The sequence below is a fragment of the Mandrillus leucophaeus genome, unplaced genomic scaffold, assembly GCF_000951045.1.
Source record: "Mandrillus leucophaeus isolate KB7577 unplaced genomic scaffold, Mleu.le_1.0 Scaffold202, whole genome shotgun sequence".
NCBI lineage: Eukaryota > Metazoa > Chordata > Mammalia > Primates > Cercopithecidae > Mandrillus > Mandrillus leucophaeus.
Genome location: NW_012102055.1, coordinates 2,197,186 through 2,214,573, shown reverse-complemented (window position 1 = coordinate 2,214,573; position 17,388 = coordinate 2,197,186). Strand labels below are relative to the sequence as shown.

The 17,388-nt window shown below is 41.0% G+C and overlaps 1 protein-coding gene across 3 annotated transcripts in view; it reads right to left on the bottom strand.

The window, feature by feature from the left end:
* PCSK2 (proprotein convertase subtilisin/kexin type 2) overlaps positions 1 to 17,388 on the bottom strand; it is a 255,053-nt gene that overhangs the window by 51,138 nt on the left and 186,527 nt on the right. For all 3 annotated transcript variants that reach the window (XM_011979467.1, XM_011979466.1, XM_011979468.1), the window contains one exon: positions 4,303 to 4,391. In XM_011979467.1, coding sequence (XP_011834857.1) covers positions 4,303 to 4,391 — 89 coding nt within the window. The remainder of the gene's footprint in view (positions 1 to 4,302; positions 4,392 to 17,388) is intronic.

The following is a 17,388-nucleotide window of genomic DNA, read 5'->3' as shown; positions in this document are numbered from 1 at the left end:
GAGAGAGAGAGAGAGAGAGAAATCAAAGGAGCTAGGAGTCAGTGTCTTCAATGCTGATGTGTGTATTTGATGGGCAAGGACAGACACAGGCACACATCGAGTGTTTCTATCTGACCCCAGGCAGGCCTGCACAGCACATTAATGAGTAGAGATGACTTTGTGGGTCTCTTCCATTCATTTACAGCCTTCCCCGTCTACCCGAGCAGTGTGCACTGTGGCTAGCCTTGGTGCCCTGGGGGCTGCATGCCCAGCGGATTTGAGCTACATCCTCTCTGCCTCTGCTCCTGTTGCACAAGTTGTGCCTGTCCCTGCCTCCAGTAAATGCTACATCTACCCACAAACTTTGGTGCCCATCAATGCCACTTTTTGTGCTTGTGAATATTTGCTCTGGAGGCTAAAGAGGAAGTTCATGCTCACCCAGTTTTTAGGTTCTGAAAACTCGTATTAGTCATTGTGCTTACAATGATTTTTACTTGTTTATTGAAAAGCTCAGACAAAATATAAGTTTATCTGCAGTGTTATGAGATTCATTGGCCAAGAATAATAATAATAATACTATACAAAAGCAATTCATAGCTGGTAGAGAAATTTCAGGGCATTTTCACCGTGGTCAACTGTGTGGTTTTAAGATACTTTTCAAAATCTTCAATCAAAGGTGATCTCATCCCGAAGCCCAGTGTGTAAATCTGTATGCTTTGGTTTAAAAAGGAAGGTGAGTAGGACCAAACCCACCTGGCCTGGCCCCATCTTGGGGTTGCTCTGAGAGTCTGCAGAAACCCAGAACAGTGAGGAATTGCGGAGCCCCACCCTCAGGCTCTTCTTGTTCCTGAGCCCTGGTTACTCTCTGTCCTCTTGCATGAGTTGTTATCTTATATTTTCTTATTTGCTCCCTGTCTTTGTTTCCTCCTAGACTGAGCTACCTGGGGCAGGAAACCTGTCTGCCAGCTTCCATCCCCTGCAACAGGAAGGTGCCCACAGTGACTACTGACCACACAAAAGGCCTGAAGGCAGGAGACAGTGTTATGACTCCTTGATACAGTCTTAAGCTTTAACAGTTTCAGAAATATACATTTGACAAATCTGCAAGAACCATCTTTTGGAAGGTCATTATGTTTGTGGTACATTTGCTTGGTTTTGTGGATTTTGAACAACACATTTAATTTTAATGTTTGACTCAATCTTTTTGATTGAAGTTGTCATTTCCTTAAAAATTAAAATGAAAAAAGAAAGAAGGAAAGAATGGAGTCCTTTTTAAAAAGAGAATTACTCGAATAAAGGCATTTTCAAAATAAAACATGTAATATTTTTCTTCAAAATTTATACAATTAGGTCAGTGAAAATGGAAATGTAAATAAACTTTAGAATGATGTTTCTGAGGTTATTAAAGCTTGAAGACTGCAGGATGACTTTTGGGACATCCCATATGTGTGGGTCTACATGTCACATAGTTTGAAATGAAGACAGACGCGAAGAGAAATGAAGGAGAAGATCTTTGCACGGATTAAAATGAGTTAGGGGCTAACCTCTGGGACACACCAAGAATGCCTAAAAATCAACAAGAAAAAGGCAGGAGCCTTGATGGAAAGATGAGAAAAAATTACGAACAGAAGAGGAATTCAGGCAGATGCAGAGATGCTCGATGCTTTTTTCTGTTCACAGGACTCAATTTACAATCTCATCTCCCCTCTTCTTTTTTGAATTCCTGGATTAAGACTCAACAGCATTTTAACTTTGGGCTTTTTCTGGAGACAGCGTGGAGGGGTGCTGGGGAAGGACCTCAGACATCACAGGGGCGCCCCCCTAACCTGTAAATGAACGTACACCTCGACTTTGAGACCAGCAACGATCCGAGTTGGCCACCAGGTGGCGCTTTAGACCGCCTTAGCCCAGAAAACTCCCGAATGGAAAGATTCTCTGGAGGGTTTGACTCATTTTTAGCAAATAATTAAAAACCAGCCAACTTTTGGAATTACCAGCCAGGCTGAATAAAATGTTTTCCTTAAATTTGTGAGATAAACTCTGCTGTTTTTGCAATCCATGAGTAATTCTCCAGTGCTTCCTCAAGAATTCATGTTGACGCCTCAGGGAGCCAGAGGACACTGGGTACCCTAAGGCACAGGCACCGGACTGTTACCTCGCAGCCCTTGTAGTTAGAACCAGCGTACGTGGTCACAGGGGAGCCAAGCTGGGGCTAAGGGAGTGGGAAAAGAAAGAAAGGAGGCTCCCTTGCTCAAAATCTTTGGGTGGCTGTTCTTGGTTTCTGGAAGCTCAAAGAGTTGTTGCCATGCCCCAGATGTCCTCACAGAAGCCCAGTCGCGTCTTTGAGGTGTCAGGCTGCATTCAGCAGGCGAGGCAGAGGCTGCTGCACCTGCCGGGTCCTCTGGCCTGCTCCCTGGCTTTTTGCCTAGGGGCGTCCCCTGCCCAAGGAGCTCCACTCAGTTCAAGCGAGCTGGGCAGATTGGGCAGGCCCAGGGGCACCCCCAAACAATGAACGATGGGAAGCGCAGATTAACGCCACAGCCTCCTCACTTTAGTGGGGTCAATTGTGAGGGGGAGTTCTCCACACTCTCTCAGAGAACTACCTGCAGGACGGGCCCCCTGTTGTCCACGAGACTCACTTTGTTGGCCTCCATTTCTTTCCTGTCTTCTTCCCCGACTCCCTCACTCTGGCTTCCCGAGACCACCTCCCACATGAACTGCTTGCCCGGAATCCTTGTCTCAGGTTTTGCTTTTAGGAAGAGCAAACTAAGACAGCGGGAGAATTAGATACATTTGATGAGCACTCAGTGCTCAGATGTTTTCAGAGGGCGGGAAAAAAGGAAAAGAAGCAGATGGAAAAAGAAGCTCCCAGGAACCTCCAGAAACCTACGAGCTCCCCCTAACTCTTTTAACTTTTGCAGGTGGTCATTTTACTTTGTTCCGAAAACCAGTTACCTTGGGTGTTTGAATAAGAAATTCAGGTTTGAATTTTTCAGTTGCTTCTTCTAGTTCTGTTCTGTGAGTAGAGAACCCACCTCCCTTAGATTCCATCCCAGATCTGAGCCTGGCTTATAAAATATTAACCAAGTGATGTTCTTTCCCCCGAGCTCATAATGGCTCCTGACATTTTAATGCCAGCATTTTGGATGCACACAAAGTAAAGAGAGCTGAAACCCAGGGGCAAAGCCTCCTCTATTTACATTTTAGAAACCTCCAGATATATTCTTTTGTGACATTCAGCACCCAGTTCAGGCAAGCCTCTTAGCAAACAGTGTTGAAAAGAGGTTAATAGTGGGTTTGTATAGGTTACTTTTGCTTTATTTAGTTCCACGGAAATGGAGGTGTCAGCAGAAAGTAGGTTTATGGTTCCATTAAATTGCCAGGAGAAGAAAGTATCAGGACAGTTGTAAACAAAAAAAAGAAAAAAGAAAAATAAGGCTGGGTGACTCAGCCTGAATAAATTAAGAACCAATTTGATGCAAAACTTGGAACAAGACTGGAGCCACTCCATTCTCAGACATCTCGTTGAAAGCTTATGAATCTCTCAGTTTCTGTCTCTGTCTGTCTGTCCCTCTCTCTCTTTTTTTTTTTTTCTGAGAGGGGAGGGATGTTGGTTTCTAAATTTCCAGGGACTTGCCACTCTCATTTCTAAGGGCTCCATAAAGAGGAAATTGTTAAATATCCCACCCAGTAAAATGTAAGCAAAAGGTTCTAGGTAGAATTTATCTTTTTAAAGATGAGTTCCATTGTGCAAAGCATTTTGAAGAGCTCTGAGTATGTTTACAAATAATTTATACACACCACCTTGCATTCTACAGTCTATATTTGAGTCTCATTAAAATGTTATTGACACTGACACGGAAGAGTAGTGACTGACAATTCTATTTATATAAAGTTCAAAAACTGGCAATAACCATTTTTTTTTTTTGCTGTTAGAAAACAAGATCATGGTTATTCTTGGGTGTCTGAGTAGTAACTGGAAGGGGTCATAAAGGGCTTTGTGGTGCTGGTTACATTTTGTTTCCTGATCACTATATGGGTATGGCCAGTTTGGGGAAAGTCACTGAGCTATGTACTTATGATTCATTAACTTCTTTGAGTTTATATTATGCTTAAGTTAAAAATTTAAACCTGTATTGATATTGCTATGCAGGTTAAAAGAAAAAAATTTTTTCCACTTGTGCCAAATCTGTGGATCCTAGCTTTTCTGCACTAGTGAGATTTTTTGCTGGGCCACGGTCGGCCTTGAGATCAGGGCCATGGTCAGCCTTGAGATCAGTGTGATACCTAGTGGGGGCCTGCTGTTTGGCAGGGCTGGCTTACCTGCAACCTTGGAGTTGTATGCTACTCCGACCCCACAGATATTGTTGTTGGCGGCAGCAGAAACTTCTCCTGCACATCGGGTCCCATGGCTTTGGAAAAATATAAAGACACATTAGATACGCAGTGAAAAGAATTTGACTACATCTGTCATGGGCTCAAAATTCTCTTTTGAACAAGGATGAAATCTGCATATCATATACAAGTAAACCCTGTGTCACTGAAGAGGTTGGCCCTTGTGTTAAAGCTCTGTGAAAACTTAAAGAGCTGAGCAAACCATTATCTACCTGTCTTTTAGTTTTCTCTAAAGTGCCCCATCTTGGGGTGGTTTGTAAAAGCCGCAATAGAGAACTGAAACAAGTATAAACTGAATCACTCAGAAGGCTATGTTTTCAGACCTAAGCAGCATCCAAGATGCAAAAGATTCCAGTGGTGTAAATCATTTGGAACTACCAGATCCAACCATGAAAAGTTCACTTTATTTATATTTATTTATTCATTTATTTTTTTTGAATCTGAGTCTCCTTGGTCACCTATGCTGGAGTGCGGTGGTGCAATCTTGGCTCACTGCAGCTTCGACTTCCCAGGCTCAAGTGATTCTCCTGCCTCAGCCTCTTGAGTAGCTGGGACCACAGGTGTGTGCACCACACCTGGCTAATTTTTTGTATTTTTTGTAGAGAGGGGGGTTTCCCATGTTGCCCAGGCTGGTCTCAAACTCCTGGGGTCAAGCGATCCTCCCACCTAAGCCTCCCAAATTGCTGAGATTATAGCTGTGAGCCACTGCGCCTAGCTAGAAAAGTCCATTTTAATGGTGGGTGGAACAGTTACTGAATCAAATGGGCACATTCCCAGGTCTGCTGGGACAGTGCGAATATGGCCTGCGGAATGCACAAGGTCTTTCCACTCACTGTTCAAACTGCGGCAAACAATCAGGAAATGTGGGCGAAGGGGTTCATTGGCTACATATCCCTAGGAATTTTCCATTTCTGCAGCATCAACTAGTGCTGTCTGGGACATCCTCTTGGGGCAAGCAAAGCTATCACACCAGCCCTTAAAAAATATCACATGCAAGGATTGAAAACACACACACACACACACACACACACACACACACATACACACATTTTCTTTCTCTGTATGAATCAAAGTAAATCCTGCCTCCATAAAGGCTACATATTTCATCCCTCAAAATTCTCTTTGGAACAAGAATGAAATCCGCATATCATGTACCCAGATATGTACACCCAGTGTCACTGCAGAAGTCGGCCCTTGTGTTAAACCTGTCCCTGTCCTAAAACAGTTCACCAAAGGCTGGAGGACAAGTGCATGTGAACCAGCTTGAACAAAGTAAAGATATTAAGTCTTCTGTATCTTTAATTTTGGCCCTTAAGCAGGGGAGAGGAATGCCATGGGCTCTCCAGAGGAACATATGGGAAGAAACATTTCATTGCTAAATTAGGCGACACTAATTAGCAATCAGCCATAAATAGAGGTTTCTTACGATTGTTCCTAACACCAAGCCTTCTCACAACCCTGGGCCTTTGAATCTGGACTTCTCTTGTCATTTATTTTGACTGAAAGAATGTGGTAGAAGTGATGAGCCTGGGCCTCAGGAGACCTTGTGGCTTTTCTGCTTTCTCTTGCCACCCTCTCTAGGCTCCATGTGAGCAAGCCCGGGCTAGCCTATTGGATGATGAAAGACACACAACCTGTCGTGCTTGACACCCCAGCCAACAGTAATCTATCGACATGTGAGTGAGGTCATCCTAAACCAATGAGCTCCCAGCAACCTGCCAGCTGACCAGGGAGACAAGGGTGAGCTCAGCCAAGACAAGCCTAGCCTGGCCCAGATCAGTAGAACTTTCCAACCAACCTATAGACTTGGGAGCAATAATCAATGCTTATTGTTTCAAGCTACTGAACTCTGGAATAATTTGTTATGTGGCATTATCATGGCAGTAGATTGCTGATACAATGAAGGAACAAGGCTAGAGGGACACCATGGCTTATGTGTAGGGAGTCAGGGTTCACACCTGGACTGTCACGGTGACTGTATTGGGGCTTTTGTGAACAGCCTGTATTGTGGGGCTACTGGGGTGTCCAAATGAAAACCTGAGGCCCTGTGCCCAACCCTGTGGATTTCCTGAGAGAAAGAACAGGCATACCCTTTCCATCCACACTGCTAGTTTTTGCACCAAAGTGATTTGATCATCTCACAGCTTTTTCAGCCAAAAGCATGTATTTCTGTATATATTACACCTAGGGAATAATGTCAGATATATCCAGCAATATGAATAAAACAACTCTCTTTTACCAACATCTACTATGGGACAGACCCTGTGCCGAGAGTGTTACATACATGATTTTATTAAATCCTCACAACAGCCTATTATTATCCCCATTTTAAAGATGAGAAAACCGAAGCTTAGACAGATGTGAAGTCACTTCTCAAATAGGAAGCAGGGCAAGAATTCAAACTCAGTTCCGCTGCTTCCAAAGCCCTGCTCTTCACCATGATCTTTAACTATCGTGTAATCCTATCAGAAACATGCAGGATAAAATTGTGATGGTTAATTTCACTTGTCAATATGGCTGGGCCACGAGGTATCCAGATATTCAGTCAGACATTATTCTTGGTGTTTCTGCAAGGGTATTTTGGATAAGACATTTCAATTCGTGGACATTGACTAGAGCAGCTTGTCCTCCATAATGTGCATGGGTGTCATCCAATCTCTTGAAGGTTTAAATAGACAAAATATCTGGCCTTCTCTGAGAAGAGAGAATTCTCTTGAAGACTGCCTTTGGACTTCACCTGTAACATTGGATCTTCCTGGTTCTATAGCAGGCTACCTTCAGACTCGAGCTGGACCATTGACTCTCAGGGTCTCCAGCCTGCTGGTTTACCCTGCAGGTTTTGGACTTGCCAGTCTGTAGACTGAGGTGAGTCAATTCCCTATAATGAACCTCTTTTTATATGTATACACATCCTATTGGTTCTGTTCTCTAGAGAACCATGACTAAAGCAAAAAGTAACCAAGTAATTAAATCTGTTTTTGCTGGTTTCTTAGTTCAGTCATTTGCTAATATCCATATTAGTCCACTTTCACACTGCTATGAAGAAATACCAGACACTGGTAATTTATAAAGGAAAGAGATTTAATTGACTCACAGTTCAGCATTGCTGGAGAGGCCTCAGGAAACTTACAATCATGGTGGAAGGCACCTCTTCACAGGGTGGCAGGAAGGAGATAATGAGTGCCAGCAGGGGAAATGCCAGATGCTTATAAAACCATCAGATCTTGTGAGACTCACTAATTATCATGAGAACAGCATGGGGAAAACTGCCCCCATGATTCCATTACCTCCACCTGGTCCTGCCCTTGACACATGGGATTATGAGTATTACAATTCAAGGTGAGATTTGGGTGGGGACACAGAGCTAAACCATATCACCATTCACCTAGGTATTCTGGTACAGTATTGTCTCTCACTTTGCAACATGGTTTTTGTTGGTGGCAGAAAATGCTGAATGGTCACCAGTCATTCTCTTTTCTCCCTAGGCTGCAGTAAGGCTCCCATCCTCCCTTGCACTTGTATGTGGCCATGTGACTGAGTTATGGCAAATATGTGAGCAGATGGGTGAATGCTATTTGTAAGCCTGGCCCATAAAAATCACCCTTGGGCAATTATTCATGCTCTTTCCCCTCAAGTAGTTTGATGCAAAAAATCCCAGCAACATTGGAAACCTATGCCAAAGATGAAAGGCGTCTGCATCCCCGAATCACTGCTTGGAGGAGAGCTGCTCCACCAGGAACACAGAGATGGACCAGTGGGTGAGTGATAAATAAACTTTTTTTTGGTGCTAAGCCACTAAAGCACTAAGATTTCAAGGCCAAGATTTATTTGTTATAGCTACTAGGATAACCTGAACTCGCACATTTTTATTTTATTTCTATTGATTATTGCTATAACTTTATTAGATGCTACTCGATAACCTGTTTTGGAAGGATAAATTCTAATAATAAGTGAAATAAACTAATTTGAAGGATCCCACAAAAAGAGATGTTGGGTGACTAGGATGAGTACAAAGCAGTCCTTGATGAAGAGAAGAAAAATGGCTGCCTTGTCTAATGGTAGAATTCCCCTGCCCTCTCACTAGGTGTGTGCAGGGTGCATGATGGACTTTTGGCATTCGTTTATTTAATGCACACTTTGAGGCTGGTGTGTAGAAGTGAGTCTTTTAATGGTGAATGGGCATGTCTGACATTTTGGAGTTTCCATTTTGGCTCAGGTTTATTATTCAAATATGTGTAATTATGAAATATTTAAAAAATATAGACAATTTCAGTGAATAGTACAATGACTCTTACATAGCCACCATCCAAGTCTATCGAAGCCAAACATTTTTTATACTTTGGATTATTTTTAGAAAAACATAATTCTTTATAGGCCAGGTGCGGTGGCTCACTCCTGTAATCCCAGCACTTCGGGAGGCCAAGGCAGGCAGATTGCTTGAGGTCAGGAGTTCAAGACCAGCCTGGAAACCCCATCTCTATTAAAAATACAAAAAAATTAGCCAGGCATGGTGGCCTGTGTCTGTACTTCTAGCTACTCGGGAGACTGAGGCATGAGAACTGCTTGAACCTGGGGGTTGGAGGTTGCAGTGTGCCAAGATTGTGCCACTGCACTCCAGCCTGGGTGACAGAATGAGACTCTCAAAAAAAAAAGGTTGGGTGCTGTGGCTCATGCCTGTAATGCCAGCACTTTGGGAGGCTGAGGGGGGGTAGATCACGAGGTCAGAAGTTCGAGACCAGCCTGACCAATATGGTGAAACCCCGTCTCTACTAAAAATACAAAAATTAGCCAGGGGTGGTGGCACGTGCCTGTAATCCCAGCTACTCAGGAGGCTGAGGCAGGAGAATCACATGAACCAGGGAGACGGAGGTTGCCGTGAGCCGAGATGGAGTCACTGCACTTTAGCCTGGGTGACAGAGCGAGACTCCGTCTCAAAAAACAAAAAACAAAGACAAAAAACTCCCCAAGAAACAACATAAATCTTTATAGATACAATTGAGGCCCTCTCTGATGCCATTCCTTCCCCTCTTTGCTTCCTCAGAGGTAATGATTGTACCAAGTTTGCTGTTCAGAATGTTTTTATGAGCTTATAATCAGGTATGCATAAGCATATATGCCACTCTTTGCATGTTTTCAAACTCTCTGTAAAAATTTCCTCGTATATTATCTACGTAAAATTGGCTTTATTTGCTACAATTTCTGAAGTTAACGTGAATTCTGGTTCATCCATTTTTAGTGCTGTGTAGTAGTCTATTTATAGATATGCTGCGATTTATTTATTTATACTTCTATTGATAGGTATTTAGATTGTTTGCAATTTGCTTGCCATTACAAATAATTTGAAAAGAAACATTTTTGTTTATTATTTTCATGTACACATAAGGAAGAGTTTCTCTGAGGTCTTCTTGTGTAACTTAAAACAGGTTATATGGCTATATACTACCTCCTTCAAGGTGCAAGCAATCCTTTTCAACATTGATCATTGTCGAGTGTTACCAGTTTTGCTAGTCTAGTTGGTGTGAAATGGTATATTATTGTTTCATTTTGCATTTCCTCGTCACTAGCAAGGTAAACTTTTCATAGGTTATTTGGCTTAGATTTTCTTTTCTGTGAATTGCCTGTTAATAACCTTGGCCCATTTCTTCTATTAAGGTATTTATTTATTTTTCATTGATTTGTAGCTGTTCTTTACAAAGTTTGTATATTAAGCCTTTTTTTTCCCCATAAAATTTGCTGCACATGTCTTCTAGTCTGTGGCTTGTCTTCCAGATTTATTTATTGTGACTTCTTTTTTTGAACAAAAGTGTTTAATTTTAATGTAGCCAGCTTTATCAATCATTCATTTTTCCATGTGGTTTAGTGGCTTGTTTAAGAAATCCATCCCTAATTTACATTCTACAGGGAATTGTCTGCCCTTTCCAGATCTTTTTCCAATCTGAAGAGATTAGCTGAGAGTCTAGCACCTTTTAAAGGTCTGAAGAGGAAACATCTGTCATCTATTGCCTCTAAGAGTGGCCACTTAGGAGATTTCATCTACATAAAAGGTACCCCAGTCTCCACAATCCCTTATCTTAACCCAGACACACCTTTCTACTGATTCCAGGTCTTTAGATAATAACTCTTTCAACCAATTGCCAATCAGAAAATCTTTGAATCTACCTATAACCTGGAAGCCCCTGCTTCAAGATGTCCTGCCTTTCCAGACCAAGCCAATGTCTATTTCACATGTACTGATTAATGTCTTATGTGTCCCTAAAACATATAAAATCAAGCTCGAACTCAACCACCTTGGGCACCTGTTCTCAGGACCTCCTGAGGCTGTGTCATGGGTCATGACCCTTAACCTTGGCAAAATAAACTTCTAAATCAATTGGGGAAAAAAAGAAAGAAATCCATCCCCATGTCATGATCATAAAGGTGTTTTTATTTTTTTCCTAAAATATTTATATCCATTTAGGTCTTTAATTCTCCTGGAATTTATTTATGCTCAGTATGTGGAGTGGGTGCCTATTTCTCCCCATGTACATAGTTATCCCATTTATCGAATACCTTCACTCCATCCTTATCATTTTTATTGCTGTCTTAATCATATATTAGGGTTCCTTTTATGTGGCGTCTGTTTTTGCACTCTCTATTCTCTTTCTTGATCTTTTTGTCTCTTTCTATGCTAACCCTACAATCTCATATTATTGCCACTGTGTAATGTTTTGGTATCCGGTCAGCAAAACTTCCCGTCTTGCTGCTGTTCTGTTGTTGTTGAACTTCTACTTCATCTTCTTCTTCTTTATCTTCATTCTCTTCCTCTTTTTTCTCCTTTTTTCCTCCTCCTTATTTGTCTTCTTCTATTTTGGCCACTTGTTTTTCCATATCAATTTTAAAACAGTTTTTTCTAGTTCCACTGAATAATCTATTGAAACTTTAATTGAAATTGCAATTAATTAATATATTAGTTTGATATGATATCTTTATATTGTTCCATCTTCTTATCCATGAACTTAGTATGTCACTCTATTAATTTAGGACACCTTTATGTCTTTTGTAAATTTTATAATTTTCTTCTTAATGATCTCACATCTTTTCTTAGATTTATAACTATTTGATTGGCTATGAAATGTAGCATAGTGTTGAATTAAAGAGATGATAGGGAGAACCCACATCTTGTCCCAGACTTAGAGAATGCTATCAAAGCTTCACCATGAAGAATAATGTTTGCTGTAGGTTTTTGATAAACAGGTTATCTTCAATTCGATAATTATCTCCTCAAGTGCATCCAGGCTAGATTTTATCCCATTTATTGAGATTTTATTCCTCAGGCTGTATTTTTCAGCTGCAATTTGTTCTTTTCATGTCCATGCTTTTGTTTTCACCTATGTTTCCCCCATCATTTAGTTTTCTTTAAAATAGATGTCATCCATGCATTTATCACTCTGAGCAAACTAAAAATAACTTATTATAAAGTCTTTTTCAAGATGGTTCATAGAACCAATTTCATATGGTACAAATTAATATCCTGAGTTTTAGTTTTTTAGGTGTATTGTTTTCAGGTATTTTGGAATATTGGATTTGAGGATAATTTTGATGTGGAGATATTTTTTCCTCTTTTTTTTTTTTTTTAGCTTCTCTTCCTTTCCTGGCTACTTTCCTGGCTACTGGTCCTATGGTTGTTTCAACTGACTCCTTAGTTCTGTTTCTGACAGCCAGTTTCTACAACAGTGCTTCAGGAATCTGCATTCACAGAGATAAGGAGATAAGACAGATCAGTCAGCAAGCCAGTGTGCAGCTTGGCCAAGTTCATGCACATGAGGCTGTCTTTGTCTTCTGGTCTCCAGTCTCTCTACATCTACAGATTCTTAGACAACAGAAGACCCATGGTGGCCAGCTGCAGTCTTTTCAGCCTTGACTTTGGAGAAAGAAGCTCCAGTGTTAGACATATTAGAACTGAAATGCAGAGACTTCCTGGCTAGTTTGGCATTTACCGCATTTGCTGGCTAATGTCCAATGAGCTCTACAGGGTAAGATTTTGGGGTTTCAAGAGCCTACTTGATAGAATAGATGAGAGATGAATAGGTCAGGCAGAATAGGTTAGAACAGGCGATAGGTGAGAATGAGCAACGCTGCCTCTGGGGAAGTCCCTGAGTCTGCTGGCAAGTACCCATTGCTTTTTGGAGAAGTGAGTAGACTCCTCATCTTTCTGAGGCCAGATGCTAGACATTTCAATTTTCCTAATAGATCAGCTTTGTCTCATGCATACAAGGTATCTTTAGCTATAACTCTTTTTTCAATCAGCAATGCAGAAACACAGGCACTAGCTTGACAGAAAGTTTAACCTTGAGCTGACTGTTATCCACTTTCTGTAAAAAGCTTAAATGAGAGAGCAGATGTCTGAGAAAGGTGGGTGATTGGCTGAGCCATCCATTTTCTCCTGTAGCATAAATTCTCCTACTTTTCTTTGTCGTTGAATAATCTTTGACTTAGCTCCTGTAGAAATCTCTTTGCTGAATTTCACAACTCTATTGGCTGCCCACAGTGCCTACTATGTGCCATGCTCTGCACCAAGGACTCTATACCTGTCTCGAATCCCCAGTACAAGCCTTCAAGGTGGGAACTTTAGTCCCAGTTTATAGACAAGGGAACTGACTCAGGGATCACTCATTCCATACCAAGCGATTAACATAATATTACATTTGTCTACATAAGGTGCTGTCTTTTTCTCTCTTAAGAAAGAGTTATTGTCACCTGAGGACCATAAAATCTCTATATGGCATGTATGCATTAGCTTACAAAGTGGAACTAATTATACCCAAATATAAGTCTTTCTTTTACAATCTTTATAGTTTTCTCCATAACCCCTAAGTCTATATTACATCTACTCCTTTTAGCTGAAGGAAAAATTTAAATAATAAATACTTTTCTAATCCAGGTAGGGGACTAGAAATTAAAAAAAAATTAAACTCTGTTGGATTTCACTGTGCTCTGGTTTGGATGTAGAAAGGGTTTGTTACAAGCAGTAACCTTTGAGCTAATATCAACTGATGAGGTAGTTGTAAAGCTCACATGAAAAGTAGTTAGACTATGTCTTTGAAAGCAGTTTGCATTTTATTATCCAGGAGGTGTTTCAGAATTAGTTCATAGAGACATAAGGGAAACCATTAAGTATCACCAGGGTAAGGTAGCAGCTTACATCAGTGTGAAAATAGCCAACCAGAGAGGGCCATTTTTCTCACACGTTTTTTTTTGTGGCCTGTTGCTTAGGGTTCTTCAGAATGAAATATGACTTTTAATAAGAAAATAAAAGTTAATCCCAGAAATCCTTTCTTATTTGAAGGTTTAACTAATGCTATCAATCACATTAGCTCACAAAGAGATAAATGTTCTTCAGCCTCCATTTATCCATCTTCCTTCCCTCCATTTTGTTTGCTTGAGTAATAAATGTCTTCTCTCTTCCTGAATTTATAGTAAACTTTTTGCAGCCAAGAATTGCATCTAACTCAGAATCTCTCACTGTTTAGGGCTTAATAGATAGAGTATGCTGCTTCCCCTGACGCTTCATAAATATCATCAATGGCAGGGATGACATTTCAGTGGTGAATGCCTGTCAAAGAAATGCTATGCAAGAGGGATTTTTATGGACAACAGCACAGTAATGGAATACAGATCTGCAATGCATCACCAAACATTGACCTAAAACTGAGCAGGGCTGCAAGATTACTGACAAAACGTGGGCTGCAGACCTTGAGAGCAGCAGGCAGCTTGAAAATGGACAGATGTCAAGGCCACTCAACATCTTGCCATGGTTGAAAAGGTATGCCACTCATCCATCAACCAGCCAGTCAATATTTTTTGAGTGCCAGCAACGAAAAAAATGTGGTACTAAATCCTGATACCTCTTAGCAAATCAATTATATCTCTTTTGCACATTACTGATGCCCATTAAATGTGTATTTTCTACCTTTTTGCAATTTGAGTTACTATTATTATTATTATTTTGTTTGGTCAAATGTATTTTGCTCATTGCAAGCTAAGAGAAAATTATACCCTTTTTGAAAATTTCTTAAATGTGTTTCAAGTTCATCCCTGGAGCTCAGATACTGCATGTAATTATTAAATGGTTCACAGTAGAATAAATACACTTGCTCTGCTTAAACAGGAATAATCCAACAAAAGCAAATCAAGCACAAGGCAAGCTATTCCAATATACACATTCCCTAAAAGCAGTTCTGCATATGTATGAAGTTTGTTTTCCTAAAGCACCCTTGGCTTGGAGTTTAATAAAGGAAAACAACGAGTAAGTGCAGAGGGTATGAGATGATGGTTTAAAGTGTCAGGAAAACCTAGGAGAGATTTGTTGCTATTGAACTCAGTCTCCCAACCAAGGGGCACATTTTACTTCTTTGTTTGGGTGTCCTCTATAGCGTATTTTATTTTCTACTTTCACAGCAGTGAGAATCTCGTGCTGGACAGCCACTGCCTTTTCCTGTGAAGCAATTACTCCTGCGTTGTAACTAGCCTTTGTGGCAGTCAGTGTGGCTGAAATAGTTAATAGCAACAGGCCTATCGCTGGTCAGCATGTCAGCCCCTATATTGGAGTTTCAGGGCATGCTGACGCCAGCATTTCTCAAGAGCCCCAAGTCTGTTGAACAGAGGTAGGGCATCGGATTTGGCGCCCATGCCCAGAAAACACCTGAAGAACCTGTGGGATGCCTTGGTGTCTGCACAGCTGGTGGGAGGCTCCTGCTGGGCCCTGTGCCAGCCAAGAACAAGTGCCAGGCTCCAGGCCATTGGGGCTTCTGAGAGTAGAAGCATATCTTGAGTGTAATGAGAGAATGAGCCTCATCTATGCTCCGGCCCAGTTCTGACCCAACCATCCTAGCAACTTTTCCAACCCTTTTAGGCTCCACCTTACTTGTGGATCCTTCTTAGAATGCTGCCTTCTGCACCAGCCTCCAAATGCCACATCAGTTATCCAGACTACCTCCTGAACATATCCTACACCTCCCTGCCAGCCTATCTTTGTCCAGATTGTATCCTTGCCCTGGGATACATTTGTTCCCTACTCCCAACTCTTCCTATTGCCTTAGATAAAATCCTAGACCGGTGACCCACTGGCATCAAATCCTGCCTCCACTTCTTAGTAGCCCTGTAACGTTGCACAAGTAACTTAACCTCTCTGTGCCTCAGTTTCCAAAGTGGGGAAAATCATAATCCCTATTTCAGAGGGTTCTTATGATAATTAGTTGAACGAATACATGCAAAACACAGAACAGTGCCTTAAATACAGTAACTGTTCAACTTGCATTAGATCTCCTTGTGTTATTTTAGTCTGGGCTACATTTTTGCATTGTAGTAACTTGGGCATCTGTTGCCTAATCGTATGACATTGCAAGCTCCTTGGAAGCTTGCACACCAAAACAGTTTCCTGATACCAAACTGAAGTCCTAGTTCCGTTATTACCTCTTTTTATGCCCTATGCTTGTTAAATTTACTTCTTGTTATTAGAAAAAAATCAAAGATATAAAAAAATAGAGTAAAATCCCATGTACTCATCACAGAGCTTTAATAATGATTAACTCATAACCAATTTTATTGCCTCTACACTCCAATCATTCTCTTCCCTCCTGCCTCAAGCCATAAGTAATACTGAAGAAAACATCAGGCATAATATCATTTCATTCCAGAGGGGTTTTTAAATAAACATATCCTACACTCATGGAACGGACGCCTCATTCAAATTCTCCTTCAGTCAAGCAGGAATCATCTCCAGGACGATAGTGATGTTTTGAACTAAGGATTCTCCTGGTGCTGTGGACTTGAGCTTCACCCCATCAGTCTCCCATAATCATCTACAATGGTAGTTATGTATTGAAAGTAGTTGTGATTTGAGTGCTGGCATCATCCAGTCTTTGTAATAACAAGCCATAGTGGGTGAGAATCTTTGAAAATGACTTGATAATTGAAAAGCACCCATTTACTGGTCAAAGTGGACACTCTGTCTTAGTCATTGGCTCCCTAAGGCATGGGGATCATGCTCGCCTGAGTCACTATGACTGTGTCTCTGGTAATTGGACACTTGGGAATTCTTACCACTGACAATGATGAGTTTTATTGCCCTAAGCACTAATTAGTCCTAATTGGAGGTTTTTAGCTGGTTTAAAATTATACTTTTGAGAACAAGTTTGCAAATGAAATATTTAAGAGAGAAGACATTTCCTTAGTGTTCTTAGTTTTTTAAATTTTCTCTTTAAAATTATTATTATACTTTAAGTTCTAGGGTACATGTGCACAACATGCAGGTTTGTTACATAGGTATGTATGTGCCACATTGGTTTGCTGCACCCATCAACTTGCCATTTACTTGAGCTATTTCTCCTAAAGCTATCCCTCCTCTAGCCCCCCATCCCTAACAGGCCCTGGTGTGTGATGTTCCCCATCCTGTGTCCAGGTGTTCTCATTGTTCAATTCCCACCTATGAGTGAGAACATATGGTGTTTGGTTTTCTGTCCTTCTGATGGTGTGCTGAGAATGATGGTTTCCAGCTTCGTCCATGTCCCTGCAAAGGACATGAACTCATCCTTTCTATGGCTGCATAGTATTTGTGCCACATTTTCTTAATCCAGTCTATCATTGATGGACATTTGGGTTGGTTCCAAGTCTTTGCTGTTGCGAATAGTGCCACAATAAACATACGTGTGCATGTGTCTTTATAGTAGCATGATTTATAATCCTTTGAGTATATACCCAGTAACGGGATCACTGGGTCAAATAGTATTTCTAGTTCTAGATCCTTGAGGAATCGCCACACTGTCTTCCACAATGATTGAACTAGTTTAAGTCCTACCAACAGTGCAAAAGTGTTCCTATTTCTCCACATTCTCTCCAGCACCTGTTGTTTCCTGACTGTTTAATGATCACCATTCTAACAGGGGTGAGATGGTATCTCATTGTGGTTTTGATTTGCATTTCTCTGATGGCCAGTGATGATGAGCATTTTTTCATGTGTCTGTTGGCTGTATGAAT